The following is a 14594-nucleotide window of genomic DNA, read 5'->3' on the forward strand; positions in this document are numbered from 1 at the left end:
CAGTGCAGTAGTGAGTATGTCACAGATGAGTCGGAGCAGAGCAATATACAGAGTATGTACACTTATGGAGGAGACATACAGTAGCCTTTATGAGACAAAAAAAAAAAATATCACATGAATGAGACTGAAAGATCATGCCAGTTCTTGAAAAGCATACTTGGCACAATGCAAGCAGCATGGCAGGTGGCTTGCTTTCCCTTCCAGCCTGAGACCCAAGAGGAAATGCAAGTTTGGCATCTTCTGGGCTGCCTATCTCCCAAAATCTGCAGTACCTCATGGAAGCGGACTAAGATACTTCACAAGCTAAGAGGTTATAAAAACAAGGAAATTGTATGGTTCCCAGCCAAGGCCTTTTCAGAATTCACCACAAAAAGACATATTTATAAACAATCCTTAGTTACAAAAGTAAATTTATTATTAGTTCACTTTTACAATTTTTTTTTTAATTCATTGTAACAATTTATAAATAACTCCTGGTCATAGTCACCACATCCAGGGACAAGTCTGAAGTTTGTGTTGTTTGAGAAGTTACAAAATCAAGTAAATTTTACCTGTACGTTTTTGAAAAGCATGAAACAACACACAGCTGGCTCTGTTGTTCAGTAACCGCACGCATAACAAACGTCCCAGACCTACAGCACCATGGACTGTGGATTTCTAAGTAACAGAGGAGCGAGCCTTAGTAACGCACGAACTGGCATATTCAACTGCTTGAACTTCAAAAGCAGCTCAGAGAAACTCGTGCTTCCTAAAGAGATTAAAAAAAAGAAAGAAAGTGAGCACGCATTGGTGTAACGTTTGCCCAACAGAAGAACTGTCAGTAGAAGAAGGAGAGCCAGCCAGCGTTCAGAGTGTATCTCTGGAGATGTGCTCACTGCTATTCATTTTGTTGCAATGCTGGTTAAAAAGTAAATATTTATATTAGAATTTTAAGAAATCTCAAATTCAACTAAGATGGCAGGAACTCCCAGAATAGAGGCACATAACAGGTAGAGAGGACACAGAAAACCAAGATTTCCATAAAGGTCTTTTGACCTGAACAGATACCCAGGCACCTCACTGGAAAACATCCAAGACAAGACACATTAGCCTGTACGCTCAGGGTGCCATCACCTGCACAGGACTCCTGGGCTGGGGGCTGTGGCCTCCGGGAAGCCTTCAGCAATGGATTCCTCTCACCACTGAGGTGGTAACGTTCCTGCCACACCCCTAAGCAAGCCACAGAGTTCCCCAAATCGAAGTCCAGCTGCATTTCTTTTGCAACCTGAGAAACCTTAGGCAAGCAGAGGAGGACTGGTACATCCCCAGGTTGGGCTGATGGAGGGCAAGAGAAAAGCTGCCTAGTGAAAGGGTGAAGAATTTCCCTGGATCCTGAATCAGATTACTGCTGGAAACCTAGAAGAGGTCATTGCTCTGACTAGGTGCTTATAGGAAAGAGATTCAAGGACATTCGGGATACAGCTAGCCAACAAAAAGAATGCTTTCCCCTGTCACAGCTCATTTTATCTGGTCCTACTGCCTGCGAGAACATTGCTACCTGCAGGTCAGGAAAAAGCCAAGACTTTTTTTTATATAGGCTAATTCTGGCTGCTTTAGTCCTGCATAAATTTTCTACCTTTTATGTCCAGACTCGAGACAATTAACAAAGAATAAAAATCAATGGAACTGCTTTCAGAGGAGACACGCTGTCACATAATTTACAGGATATACTCCTTTTAGCATGCAAGGCCAAACCCAGCAGCATGTGTCCATGCAAGTCCAGAGTGCTGTCCTGCACTCCAGTCTTACCTTCCAAGCCTCCAGCTGCCAGCTGACCTGGCGTTGGGACAGAGTGGTAAATAAGGAAGCAAGCCAGCATGCTCAGTTGAGATTCTTCCGTGGGCTGCCCACTTAGGTAGGAATGCAGAGACACATCTCCTCCAGCTGTAATAGACAAGACACACTTGAAATTTTGGGAGCATTTGGGAGGAAACAGAAAGGCAAGACAACAGTATTTCCACAGAAAAAGCCCGCTGAAAAGTGCCTCCATCTCCCCACAGAAGGTGGGCTAGGGGTTTGTTGCAAACCTTCTTCCTTCTGCCATGGCCACCCTACACCCTGTTATCTGCTGTCACCACCCCTCACTTTCACTCCTACAAAATTCTCCCAGTGCGTTATTAGGAAAGCACGTTCCTTGGGAAACAAAACCTTCCAGGTTAACTAAACTTCCCACCAACACAGTCAAACGTAATTCTTCAGTGAATGTTTCACACCAAACTGAAAACAAGTTGTTCTACGCTAACATGCAAGTGCCTTCCCTTCAGTTATCATTTTTCAGTACTTTTGAGGCAAAAGTCAATCCAGATCAGCAAGAAGACAAGAACGCTGAATCACTGTCCTAGTTTCAGCTGGGATAGAGTTAACTGTCTTCCTAGTAGCTGGTACGGTGCTATGTTTTGAGTTCAGTATGAGAAGAATGTTGATAACACTGATGTTTTCAGTTGCTGCTAGTAGTGTTTAGACTAATGTCAAGGATTTTTCAGCTTCTCATGCCCAGCCAGCGAGAAAGCTGGAGGGGCACAAGAAGTTGGCACAGGACACAGCCAGGGCACCTGACCCAAACTGGCCAACAGGGTATTCCATACCATATGACGTCCCATCTAGTATAGGAACTGGGAAGTGGGGGCGGGGAATCGCCGCTCGGGGGACTAGCTGGGTGCCGGTCGGCGGGTGGTGAGCAATTGCACTGCGCATCATTTGTACATTCCAATCCTTTCATTATTGCTGTTGTCATTTTATTAGTGTTATCATTATCATTATCCGTTTCTTCTTTTCTGTTCTATTAAACTGTTCTTATCTCAACCCGTGGGTTTTGCTTCTTTTTCCCGATTTTCTCCCCCATCCCACTGGGTGGGGGGGGGAGTGAGTGAGCGGCTGCGTGGTGCTTAGTTGCTGGCTGGGGTTAAACCACGACAATCACAGCTGCAGGATTAAAGTTATCTTCTCCATACCTTGAAGCCACTGATCCAAAGTGTTATCGATAGTGCACTTCATCACAGGCAGAAATTCAGAGTTCATGAAGAGTCCTCGGTTCGGATTCCTGCTCATTCTCTCCTGGTGACTTCTGGAACTGAAAAATTCTAACACCAGCTTTATCTGCCACAGCTCAAATGTCTCAGACATTTCTCTTCTTTCTAATCTCCTCACAGCCTAGCAGAGGGGAAATACAAAGTGACGGTGAGAATGTGAACTGGAGGAGGAAAGAAACGTTGCTGTCGTAAACATTAATAAGTGAATCCTAACCCCCCCACCTTGCCAAGGACTGCCCTTCTGAGCACCTTACTGAGAAAAACTGCCGGCTAATGCTTCTGGTGTAATTTCAGTTTTCATTAACTTAGATTATTTTCCAATTTGCTTTTAAAATCTCTGCTATCTCCCTGTAAGCTCACTAATATATCTTCCCTTCTGTCTTCTACAACAACAAAAAAACCAACAACAAAAAAAAAAAAAAAAAAACAACCCCACAGGCAATGAACAATACTCTTATGCCAAAGTATAACTTTCAAAAAAAAAAAAAAAAAAAAGCGTTTACTCCACCTGATCTATTGCTATGTACGTGGGCAGCATCTCTGGATTTTCTTGAGTAACACACTCATAAAGAATCGAGGAGAAAAGATCCAGGATTTCCTGTTTCTGATAAAAGACACATGTTTAACACAGCACACATGCTAGATACAATTTATTTCAGGTTCTTGCATTGCTCACATTTCCTTCAATTAAAGTTAACCCATGCACTGACATTGCATAAATTAGCAATAGCTAACAATGCTACACAGTTTGCTTTCATTTTTGGGCTTATTAAAACTAGGCATAATGCAGCTATATTTTAATCCCTCCCTTAAGTCATTTCGCGCAAAGGAATACAGTGCAAAACACGCTATCCCTTCTGCAGTGATTTCACCTAAATGCTTCAGGACACTGAACAGGGCTCTTGGTATTTGTTAAACACATTCTGCAATAAATACAACTGGTGTATACAGCTAACAGCAACTGTGATGTAAGCAATGGGGAAAAAACCCAAACAAACCCAACAAAAACTATAGGGTCAACACTGTTTTACACCTTTGTATTACAAAACGTCCCTTAGAATATTCCCTGTCCCCACCACTTGAAGGACTGAATTCTGTTCCTCAGTTTAACATTTTTCCCACCTTTTCTTCATGCAAACAAGAAACCATGCTAGTCCACATCTAAGCATCATACCTGGCCCATGTTCACAGTTGGTTTGCAAAAATAATCAGCGAATGAAAACAAAGCAGGATCAGAAGTGAAAGCTGAAATTGCTTCTGGCTAAAAAACAGATTAAAACACACTCTTAAAATGAACTTTTTTGTTTTACTGCACAAATGTAATAGCAATTTATACCCAACCTTTCCTTCCCCAGCACACAAGTGAGAAGATTGTAACCTACCTAAAGCGTATCATGGGCAAAACATGTCCAACACTTCTGTCTGCCCACGACAAACATACATTCACATAGCTGCTCATAGCTTAAGCTCATCGCATGCCCTGTGAAAGCCACCAGACTCCCTTTCCCTCAAGCAAAGCAAGTAACTTCAGTACTCATAACCATGTGGCAGAGCTAGGTGCTGGAAATAAATTAACACAGCACGACCTGCTGTGCTTCCCTCAACCTTTCTAGAGGCAGCACTAATGGCAGGAAACCAGTTTGGGAGCGATACCTTGAATGCCCGAGCTTCAGAGTTTCGGTGAGTAACAGTCTGTGCTAAAAGACTGCGCCAGCCCATCGGGTCCTCCTTGTAGGAGAGCTGCCCAGCTCTCAGCTTCACATACAAGACACCACCCTTTGAAAGGATTGATCTGAAATAACAACACCAGTGCCTACTTTAAATTGATACATATGCACAGTGAGGCAGACCTGTAAAGGAAACCGGAATTCCCAACAGCTCATATGAGATAATACCTCCGATTAGGCTTTGTCATGATTATTTAAGCCCTGCCCCACTTGCGTATACATAGAAATCTTGGTATCTTCAGGGCAGGCTGCTATCAAACAGTGATGTGATGGCAGGCAATGGTGATGAGAAAGGCATGAGGCCTACTGATATAAGGAATGTAACTTCCTGAAGCCACTGCAGGTTCTTATTAGACTCTTCTAGGATGAACTCCCAGCACCAAGGAAAACCATGCAAGTTGGTATCCACAGCTTTAAAGGCATGCTGTGAAGGCCCTTTCTCCATGTTAGGAAAAAAAAAAAAACACACCAAAAAAACCCCAAACCAAAACCCAAACAAAACCCCACTATTCCTGACCAAGCCTACAAACAGAAGTGTGCAGCAGTTCAAAGTCCCACTATTGCAAAGCAGCTGCATGTTTACCTGATTTAGAGTATCAGTTGTGCCATTAACTGTAGGGTCTGGGCATCCTTAAAATAACTAAATTATCTGTACTGAAACTAACTGCTTAGCATAACAATATAGCAGCAATTCACATGTAGTAAAATAGGGAAAATTATTTCTCACACGTGCATTTATCTCCAAAACACTGCCAGCCAGGTTCCTACCATTTTAAAGGGCTGAGGACAAGATGTTGTTACATGAGAGCTGACAGATTCAAAGCATCTGGAGACCCAGAGAATAGGTAGGTCCCAAAGGCAGCAAGTTCCTCAGTCACCCACGCTGGTTTCTGCTGCAGCAGCACAGGAAGACTCTTTTGGACAAACAAGTGCTCAAGTGTGGTAAAGGCTCAACCCAGAAGGACAAAGCTGGCTTCTGCCAGTGCTGGTGCAGCAGATGTATCAGTATTTGGCTCCTGATCTGGAGGAATCTGCACTCTGCCTCAGTCCTGTTTGTTATCTTTAAAGGCACGGACCAACAGATGCTGCATTGCGGTGCCTAGTTTAATCTCAATAGTGGCATTTAAATTAACTAGAAAAACCATGTTACTGATGAAAGATGCAGCTGGCTGCTTCTATACTACTCACAGTGACAAGTTACACTGTAGGCTGTTAAGCACAAAGATGAGAATGATTTTACCCACAGATACTGTATTCCGGTAAGATTTCTGTTTTTCACAGTTGCCCGATGGAGAGTTAAAATGCAGTAAGCAGTACTTTGTATACTTCACGTAACATGAGAAAAATAGTATTTCACAAAGCAGTAACAGTTAGCTAACTACTGTATCAACAGTCTGGGAAACATGACATCATATCAACTCAAAACTAAACTAAAACCATGAGTTTAAGATGGTTTCTGGTACTGCTCAATCCTGCTGCCAATATCTGCGGTTTTTACTATCAGGTTTTCCCCTGCCCTGTTTTTGCATGAATTATTCACATCAATAGGTGAAACCAGCCACGCAGTTTCTTTCTTCACCCAAAAGTGCTGTCAAATGCACAACAGTGAACCGATCAAAAGCAAACTTCTTTCCAAACTGTAGGTGTTACAAGTATAGGAGATTTAAAAAAAAAAAAAAAAAACCAATCTTACAAAAGATATTACTACAAGGTCATTATTCAGTTAAGCATTATAAAGAATACTTACTTTAGATGATTCGTTCCCTTGGTTAGATCTATTAATAATTCCCAATACCGTGGTCCCTTCACTCTGATCTGTCAATGTAAGCATTTTTATTACTAGATATAACCAGAATCATAAAATTAAAGTTTTCTACACAAGCCTACAGTTCTTTCTGGGCCCTTAAAGAGCACGTGTCCTTTTATAGTGCTACCCACACAGAAAACTCAGAAGGAAGAGCACATAGCTTTGTCTCTCCTACAGTGAAGCTTTCTGGTACAAGGAACTCCCTGCGACATCAGATCTTGAAAGCATTATGATCAAGACCAAAGAGAAGCACATGGGTTAATTTAACACATGCTCCACAGAGACAGAATTGTCTTTGGAGCCATTGCTATGGGACAGCGTTGTCCAGAGCCTGGCTAAGGTTGGACAGCGAAATCAAAGGAAAGTCACTAAGTCTCTGTTCTTGCACTGTTTGTGGCACAAACTGGGTGATTAAATTCCTTGTTAAAATGGAGACTTCCTTTACCTGCTTCAGTAAGTGAAGCTCTGGAAGAAGCGTGGGTGCCATCAGCTCCTCGGTGGCTTCTGCATACCACTGCGTGCCCTTCAAAATGCCACCATTATTCACATATTAGTAAAGCTCATTTTCGTGTGAAAAGAAAGAAAACGTGCATCTCATTTATAACAACGCCATTGGCAGAAGTCAGTCAGTTTCTGTTCCTGACTTCTGAGTAAATACATGACTTAGCATCGCCTTTAATGTCAGGAAACATAAACCTAAATTAAAGCTATATTTCCCACGGATGGATCAACACATAACAGTTGTGCAAGTCAGGCACACTTCAGCTGAACTCTGAAGGCTTGAGAAATTAACTATATTATGAACATGCGGAACTCTTTGCCAGAACCACAGGGGATCCATGCTGCACCTCTTCTCCCCTGAAATGCCAAGAACCCTTTCTTCAGTCCTTTCATGAGCATCACCTGTCTCACGTAAGCATGTACAAAATAAATCCTGCAGAAAGGACTCTTTTCCAAAAGACATATAATGGAAGCACTAAGGAGAAACACTAAGTTGCCTCTTTCAGCAGAATTAGGAGAAGGCTTTTAAAACCACAGGTGGTTCCAACCACCTCTGTGCCTTTGAAAGTCCTTCCTCTTTAGAAGGAGGAGAACTATGACACTGGGTCAGTCATTACACACTTGACTGAAGACTTTGTGGTGCCTTTTACTTGTCCTGTATTCTGCTCTCAAGGTGACATCAAAGCATGTGTAAGGTGTGAGTGGGCTGAGCACAACCCTTCAATTATTTGTGTAGAATTTGGCTCGCCTCCACCACAAGTTAAAAACAAACCCAAGGCTGCTGGCCACAACAATGAAAATAGCGTGCCTTTGGTATATCAGTGTCTTCAGTTGTCTCCCACACCTTCTCAAAGGCCTTTGCTCCTTCTTGCCTTGCAGACACATTACCTTGTACGTAACCTCTATCAGTGCATAACAAGGAGTGTTTGAATCCACATCAACAGGTGTTAAGAGCCTTGGTTCTGCTGCCAGCACGTACAAGTGACGCAAAGCCTGAAGGTGGTACCTGCGTGTGGGAATAAGGAATTCAGCACTGTGCAGTACAGGCAGGGAATAAACCCCAAATACCAAACTACACACAGCTCAGTAACAAAATATAGTTGTTGATCAAACTAAAGAGAAATTTGTAGTAATGTAGTAGATTTTACATTTTTTTAACATGTTTGGGTTAGCTAACAGAACAGGACTTAATGAATCCTAACTAAAACTGACTGAGAGTCATAAACAGACAGGTCTTGCATGCAAATCTTTTCAGCTGAGCAAACTGGAACAGTCAAGTCACAGGAGCACAGCGTAGAGCCTCGGGGAAACCTGCCTGCATTTCCTCACTGATCAAAGATCACTGCCATCATCTTATATCTTCACTTATTTCTTCTGTTTTCCACTTTTCTTTTTTTTTTTTTTTTTAAAAAACCTCGAAAAATTTATTTACAGAGCACCTAGGTAAAAATTCTAGATCATGTGCTTCTAGATAACTCTTTCTTAAGAGGATGATTTAGCTTAAGGAAATATGAACCCTAGCAAACCCTTACCGATTGTCCGTGCTGTGAACAGGGAAGTGAGGGTACAGAGCACAAAGGAGAGCAGCAATTGAAGAATTTGAAGTGCTCAGTGAGTATCTGTAGAAAAACATTATCTATTAGTGCTAACAAAGGCTGGCCACTAGCAAAGGTGTTCAAAATATTTTGGTGTCCCAGGGAAGGGAAGGACCATAGCAAAGCGCATACAAGCAAGGAATTTACAAATGTGCTCCTTTAGCAGTGAAAATAAACATGTAGCATTAGGAAATAAACAAAAGACAGAAACATTCCTATGGCATTCAAGTAATGCAGTATCTAGAAAACAGGACTTTCATTTGCAATAGAAGAGGTCTTTGTGCATCTGTATGTTATTAAAAAAAAAAAAAAAATCAAGTAAATTGCACACTGCTCCAGCTTTTGCAGGAGAATTGAAAGAAGGAAGAAAAACTGTCTTTGGAAATGGCAAGTTACCTTCCTCCTCCCAGAAAGAGAAGCCCCAAAGCCATGTGGTGAGCCAGGTGGAACCCGTAGTTCATCTCTCCACCTGTCTTCTTGTGCATGAAACGGCAAAGCTGAAGGACTTTCAGGTTTCCAGAGCCAGCCATCACCATTGCAAGAGACAGCAGCAAGACACTCAAGCATGTTTCGAGATTATAGTGACCTGTCTTCAAGTAGAATAGGGAAGGCATTATTACACTTCTGTGGTCAAATGCACGCTTCTGGTCGGTCTAACACGCTGCTTTCTACCCCAGAGTTCGAAAACCACATTCCACAGAAAGAGGGAGAGCGGAGAACCAGCAAAGTCCTTAACAAAAATGATTCACAGCCCTGCCACATTCTATAAACAGTCTGTAATATAGAAAAGTAAAAGGGATAGTTTTGTTTCCATTAAGGTTTTGGTGAGGGTAAATCAAAGTACGTTACACAACAAAGCCTCCTTTTCATTGAGAGAAAACTAGAAAGAACTTACTATTGAAGCTGTTGGTGCTGACAAACACTTCAGGAAATCTGTTGCATATTTGTACTGGAAAGAAAAGAAATGCGTACTAAATACAGATACAAAAGATAAGTTACAGCTCTATGGAAATTGAAGGGAAAAATAAAAACCTCTTACCAAGCATTTAAATGCTGCCAGATTTTCTGAACCAGCAAATCGAAATCCCAGTGACAAACACGCTCCAGCAATGATGTAGACATGAGCTTGCCTAATAAGCAACATAAACAGGAAATGACTAAATGTTTCTCTTTTCCTCATCTGAATACACATCACAAACTCCTTTATAATTAAAAAAGGGAAAATTGAAAAGAAAGACTTATCCTTTACAGAAAATGGAGAATAAAATTCCCTAAATATCAAGGGAGAGATTTTTGTTGCATACTGATATGTCTATAAAGAGTTCAGCTGCATTTTTCAGAAGAATTTTTTTATGTTACTTACGCCAGTGTTTCTAAACTCAGATCTTCAGATGAAGGCAGCTCTGTTGCATGAAGAGATATACTGTTCTCTCTTATGATCTATAAAAAGCATAAGAGAGAAAAATTAATCCAGGGGAAACATTAACTCAAACTCTGGGCATCAAGGGTTCATATGTGATACAAAACAGGGCTGTTTCACAGGCGTGTAAAAGTTGGGTTGGTTTTTTTTTTTCCACATGCTATTGCTCCACTGTACTTCTGATCCAAAAGGGACACCTTTCAATGGTCCTGGATCTGGTCCCTTAAAAATTTCTAAAACAATGGCAAGATTGTGTCAGAAGCACAGTGCTACTGTGTGTACTCAAATATGAGAGAAAACAGAACAGGATGAGACCTCAAGAGGCCATACAGACCATCAGCACCTTGTATTTCTGATATTTATTTATCTAACTTGGTCTTAAAAAATCCATACAACATATCTTGTAATATCACTGATCTCACTGTTGAACAATTATTCCTAATGCTCAACTGAAATCAGCTTGCAGCAATTTTGCACCTGGCTTCTCCCTGGTCAATGTGGAGAAAAGTTTAATCCCTTTCTCTCTGTGGCTCCATTTTCTGTCTTGAACAGAAATGCTGTATCCGTCCTCAATCCCCTCCTTTCTAGCATGACGGCATGGGAGGAGTCCCCAGTGCTCCCATAACAGTCCAGGAATCCAATGTAACAGTCATCTCTGTCACGTGAACATGATTAATGTGCATTTTTTTGCGCAGGTCATGGGACTTCAGAAATGTTCATATGCAGAACAATACAGTGAGATGTAAAATAGGGAAGTAAACACATTAAATGTAAATACCTACTTGAGGCACGTTGCTATTAACCCACTTGGAATTGGGCAAGATGTCATCCCACAAAATCAGGCATCGAGCCAAGGTCTAAAAAAGTAAGAAAGCCAAAACGTAAGGAAGGAAAAAAACCCTACACGAACATCAGTGGTATTTTTTATGGTACTAACTGCATCCAGAAACACAGACAATCCAGCTACCCACTAGCAGCTTCTTCACTGTTTCTCAGCTTTCATATCAGAAATGACAAAATAGCACTATGTACTTATAAGAGATGCTGAGGCCTAACTTATCTGTGAAATTAATTTGGGAAAAGCTATAAAAATTTACCTAAACGTTTAATTTAACATTCCACATAAAATGTATCATTCAAATATTTCTCAATAATTTCTGTCTCTAGTGCTGCATGACAAGCAAGGTGTCTTACTACAAGTGGAAACTGTTTGAAGGTGTGAGTTTGGCTGGCAAGCAACAGGGTTACCAGCTATCTAAAGGATCCTGCATGACTGGCGTGTGGGCTGGATTAAAAATTAAAGTTTACAAAAAATATTAAACTAAGATGCATTTTTAGTATCTTTAAGTAGATGGAGAAATGAAACAAAAGAAAATCTTACCCTCAATAAAAGGAACTCTGGTTTTACAAAGTCCAGCAAATACATGGTATCTGGTGCTTGAAGCCAGTCAGCAATGGATCTGCAGAGCACAGTAAAGGTACAGGGTTTCCAGATCATATTTCAGCAACGCACAAAATTGAGTAAGCCACATGAAGCAGAGCCAACGTTACAGCAGTTTACACTGCTGTCACAAGTTACTGCAAAATGTCTGAGCAATTCCAGGTTAATACCTGTTATTAGTCTTTAGGTAGATCATAGCAAGTGCAAGTGTGGCACCTGGACAAGTAACGTCCACATTTATGGTGTCTCCCTCCTGTGAAAACAAAATGAATGCTTTCAGACCAGTTGACTAGGAAGGCAACAGCCTGTAGTGATGTGCATACGCATTCAAAGTCACTTGATGCGTCGAGACACACCCCTCTTGGACTTCTAACTATTGCTATTTCAGCTTAAATGAGCAAAAATCATCAACACATACCTTGATTTGATAACTGGGAGACTTGTGCTTCTCTCTGTGCATTCCTGCTTGGAATCGCCTATGACCCCCAACCATGTACTGGTAAAGCTGCTCAGGAACATTGAGGTCCGACATGCCTATCAAATTACTACCGTGCTAAGGAATGAAGAGAAGAAGTAATATGGAAGTGCCTTCCCATATGAGAAAAAAAATGCTTTCGGACAAAGGCAGTTGGGAGTCAAAGATGAAACAGCTCTTACTACCCCACCGCAATATATAATGATTCTCCTACTAACTGCAGCTGAAATGAAGAGAGGCACTTACCCCTAGGCAAACCATGCCTAAGGCTAGCCCAGATGCAAGTGAATAGGACTCTCTGTCTGTGCAGTACTCCATTTCTGGGCCAGGGGGACGTCCTGGAGAAAACAAAACAGCAAAATTAATCTTTTAAAATTCAAGCTAAGTAAACATTGTTTAATTAAGCACGAAATTCCTAATGACATGAGGAGAAAAGAAAAAAAAAAATCTGTCCCTTCTCAAGAAAGTCAGGAAAGTTCTCGGTGGAATTACAAGTTATTGTCATTTAACCCATCCATCACCAAATGGCAAACGCCTCCAGAAGCAGTATATATTGCTAAATGATACGATTGGAGTTCAGAGACACAGTGAAAATGCCACGTTACAATTGTGTATACTTTAAGACCTCTGAACCTATCCAAATGCAGCCAGCAGAGTTCAAAAGCTGTTGCCAGAGAAAACAGCACATATCAAATTACCAGAAACATAACATTTCACCCTTAAAATTTATCCCATTCTCTATTTAATAAACCATACAGTCTCTTTTAACTAGAGTTACCTATAAACATGAATAAGAACTTAACTGTTACAAATAAAATCAGAAGAACTATGCACAGAATGAGGACACAATCCAGATCAGAAATTTACTGTTCAGAATCAGCTCTTAAAGACTACTGTTTAGAAAGCCTTAAACACAACTTGGAATAGGAGAATTTAGGACACGATGGATGTACTTCCACCAACCTAGTGAGCCAACAAGACTGTCCTTGCAAGAGGAAAGCGTTTTTTCCCCACCCAGTGCCTCTGTCTCCATTTTCTACCGTAGCAGCTACCTCATGGACAGACAGGTGAAATAACAAATGTCTGGGAAGCATCTGATGTGTTGGGTATACAGTGTGCAATAGATCTGCTCAAAAGCTGTAGAGGGTCAGGATCTCTGCAGCTATGGCACCTGGGTCAGGAGGAACATGTACTTACAGCAGACCTTTTACCAAGTAGCTGGCAACCCCAGAAACCCCAGACCAGCTCTCATCAGACAAAATTTCCAGATGGAAAAAGTACCTAGGTGCAGCAATGATGCAGCTACGTCTCTTCTACTAAATTCAATGATTGTTCTATGCTATACAAACACACAGTTCACAGCAACTTCTGTTCCTCTGAAAACAGAAGATGAGGTTTGGAAAATGAGAGGCGAATATTGTAGTGGGACATGTACAGTTTAAAGAAATGTTAAAATTCTCAGCTCCCTGATGTATTGTGCAAATCATTCACGTCATGGCTCTCCCAGTCCACATCCCTTTTTTCAGTGTTAGCACCTACCTATTTCAGCCAGCAGAACCTCAGCTGTATGCCTGTGAGCAGTGCCCTGATAGACGAGGCCTATCCCTATCACAGCAGCCACCTGCACATTGTGGGGGACATCCAGTTCTGTTGAAGTTGGTGGCAGAAGAGCAGGTATGTGGATGCTCAGGAGGCGCGTAATGGCCATATCCATTGTGCCCAGCTTGGCAGCAGAAACGCCAAGCAACAGTCCAATACTTGTCATCTCATGGCCCTGAGAAAGGAAACAAATATCAGCGACCAAAGAAAGCAGACATGTTCAGAAAAGGAGAAACACTTGTCCCAGTGTTCCATTCACCCATCCCAATGAGCTGTGCACAATATGGAAAGATTTAGCGATAGAACTGCTGAAAATCTTTTAAACAGAAATAAAGTCCTGCACTACTAACATTAATGAAGCAACTCTGATATTCTCCCACACCAGGAAACTTCCAATTCAGTATTTCAAAGAAATCTGTTGACTTTTCTTTCTTGTTTTGTTTAAAGAATTCAAGTCCTATAGATACTTCTCTCTGTTGCTTCTGAAAGAAGGCCTCACCTTTGTTAAGTAGTCATGTATATTGAGCGTGGCAAGTTTTGTGAGATGCCCGTTGAGACCCAGAGCCATGAGGAAGCCTGCGTATTCATTTGCTAGTTCAGCAATTTTGGGCTTGTTATAGACAATCCAAGCAGAGTCTATCTGTGAAGCAGGTGCTATCTTCAGGCCAGCAGCTACCCCATTGTGAAAGCTGGCCCAGCAAGCCATGTTAGGAGGCACATCAATGTTCCCACTGTTCAGATCAACAGTGGTGTTCCTAGGAGGAGCACGGCCTGCCAATGACAGAATCATTAAAAGCAATTAGGCAAATTCAAACCGCTTCAGAAACAGCTCTCAACTTCAGTAGGGTGGCAAGTAAATGAACACAGACAGCACACTAGGTAACATTTCTGATCTGAGATGGCCTTGGGTATCTTCAGGCATGTCAGAAGACAGAAACACAGCATAGTAGATAAACCAGCA

At 41.6% G+C, this 14594-nt stretch overlaps 1 protein-coding gene across 6 annotated transcripts in view; it reads right to left on the minus strand.

Annotated features, from left to right (window-relative positions):
• Positions 1-393: 393 nt before the first annotated feature.
• ANAPC1 (anaphase promoting complex subunit 1) overlaps positions 394-14594 on the minus strand; it is a 34632-nt gene continuing 20431 nt past the window's right edge. For 2 of the 6 annotated variants that reach the window (XM_030022626.2, XM_030022625.1), the window contains exons 27-47: positions 14133-14404; positions 13574-13808; positions 12281-12372; positions 11978-12112; positions 11730-11812; positions 11500-11578; positions 10901-10975; positions 10062-10138; positions 9738-9828; positions 9594-9647; positions 9095-9288; positions 8636-8722; positions 7992-8109; positions 7048-7125; positions 6543-6610; positions 4722-4860; positions 4243-4329; positions 3577-3672; positions 2991-3189; positions 1789-1923; positions 394-748 (exon numbers count right to left, since the gene is read on the minus strand). In XM_030022626.2, the coding sequence (XP_029878486.1) occupies positions 633-748; positions 1789-1923; positions 2991-3189; positions 3577-3672; positions 4243-4329; positions 4722-4860; positions 6543-6610; positions 7048-7125; positions 7992-8109; positions 8636-8722; positions 9095-9288; positions 9594-9647; positions 9738-9828; positions 10062-10138; positions 10901-10975; positions 11500-11578; positions 11730-11812; positions 11978-12112; positions 12281-12372; positions 13574-13808; positions 14133-14404 (2510 nt within the window). In that variant the 3' untranslated portion in view covers positions 394-632. Of the gene's footprint in view, positions 749-1788; positions 1924-2990; positions 3190-3576; positions 3673-4242; positions 4330-4721; positions 4882-5563; positions 5856-6542; positions 6611-7047; positions 7126-7911; positions 8110-8635; positions 8723-9094; positions 9289-9593; positions 9648-9737; positions 9829-10061; positions 10139-10900; positions 10976-11499; positions 11579-11729; positions 11813-11977; positions 12113-12280; positions 12373-13573; positions 13809-14132; positions 14405-14594 lie in introns of those variants that run through there. The other 4 variants (XM_041125354.1, XM_041125353.1, XR_005932998.1 and 1 more) reach the window with 3 other exon arrangements.

Source organism: Aquila chrysaetos, chromosome 8 (genome assembly GCF_900496995.4).
Source record: "Aquila chrysaetos chrysaetos chromosome 8, bAquChr1.4, whole genome shotgun sequence".
Lineage (NCBI taxonomy): Eukaryota > Metazoa > Chordata > Aves > Accipitriformes > Accipitridae > Aquila > Aquila chrysaetos.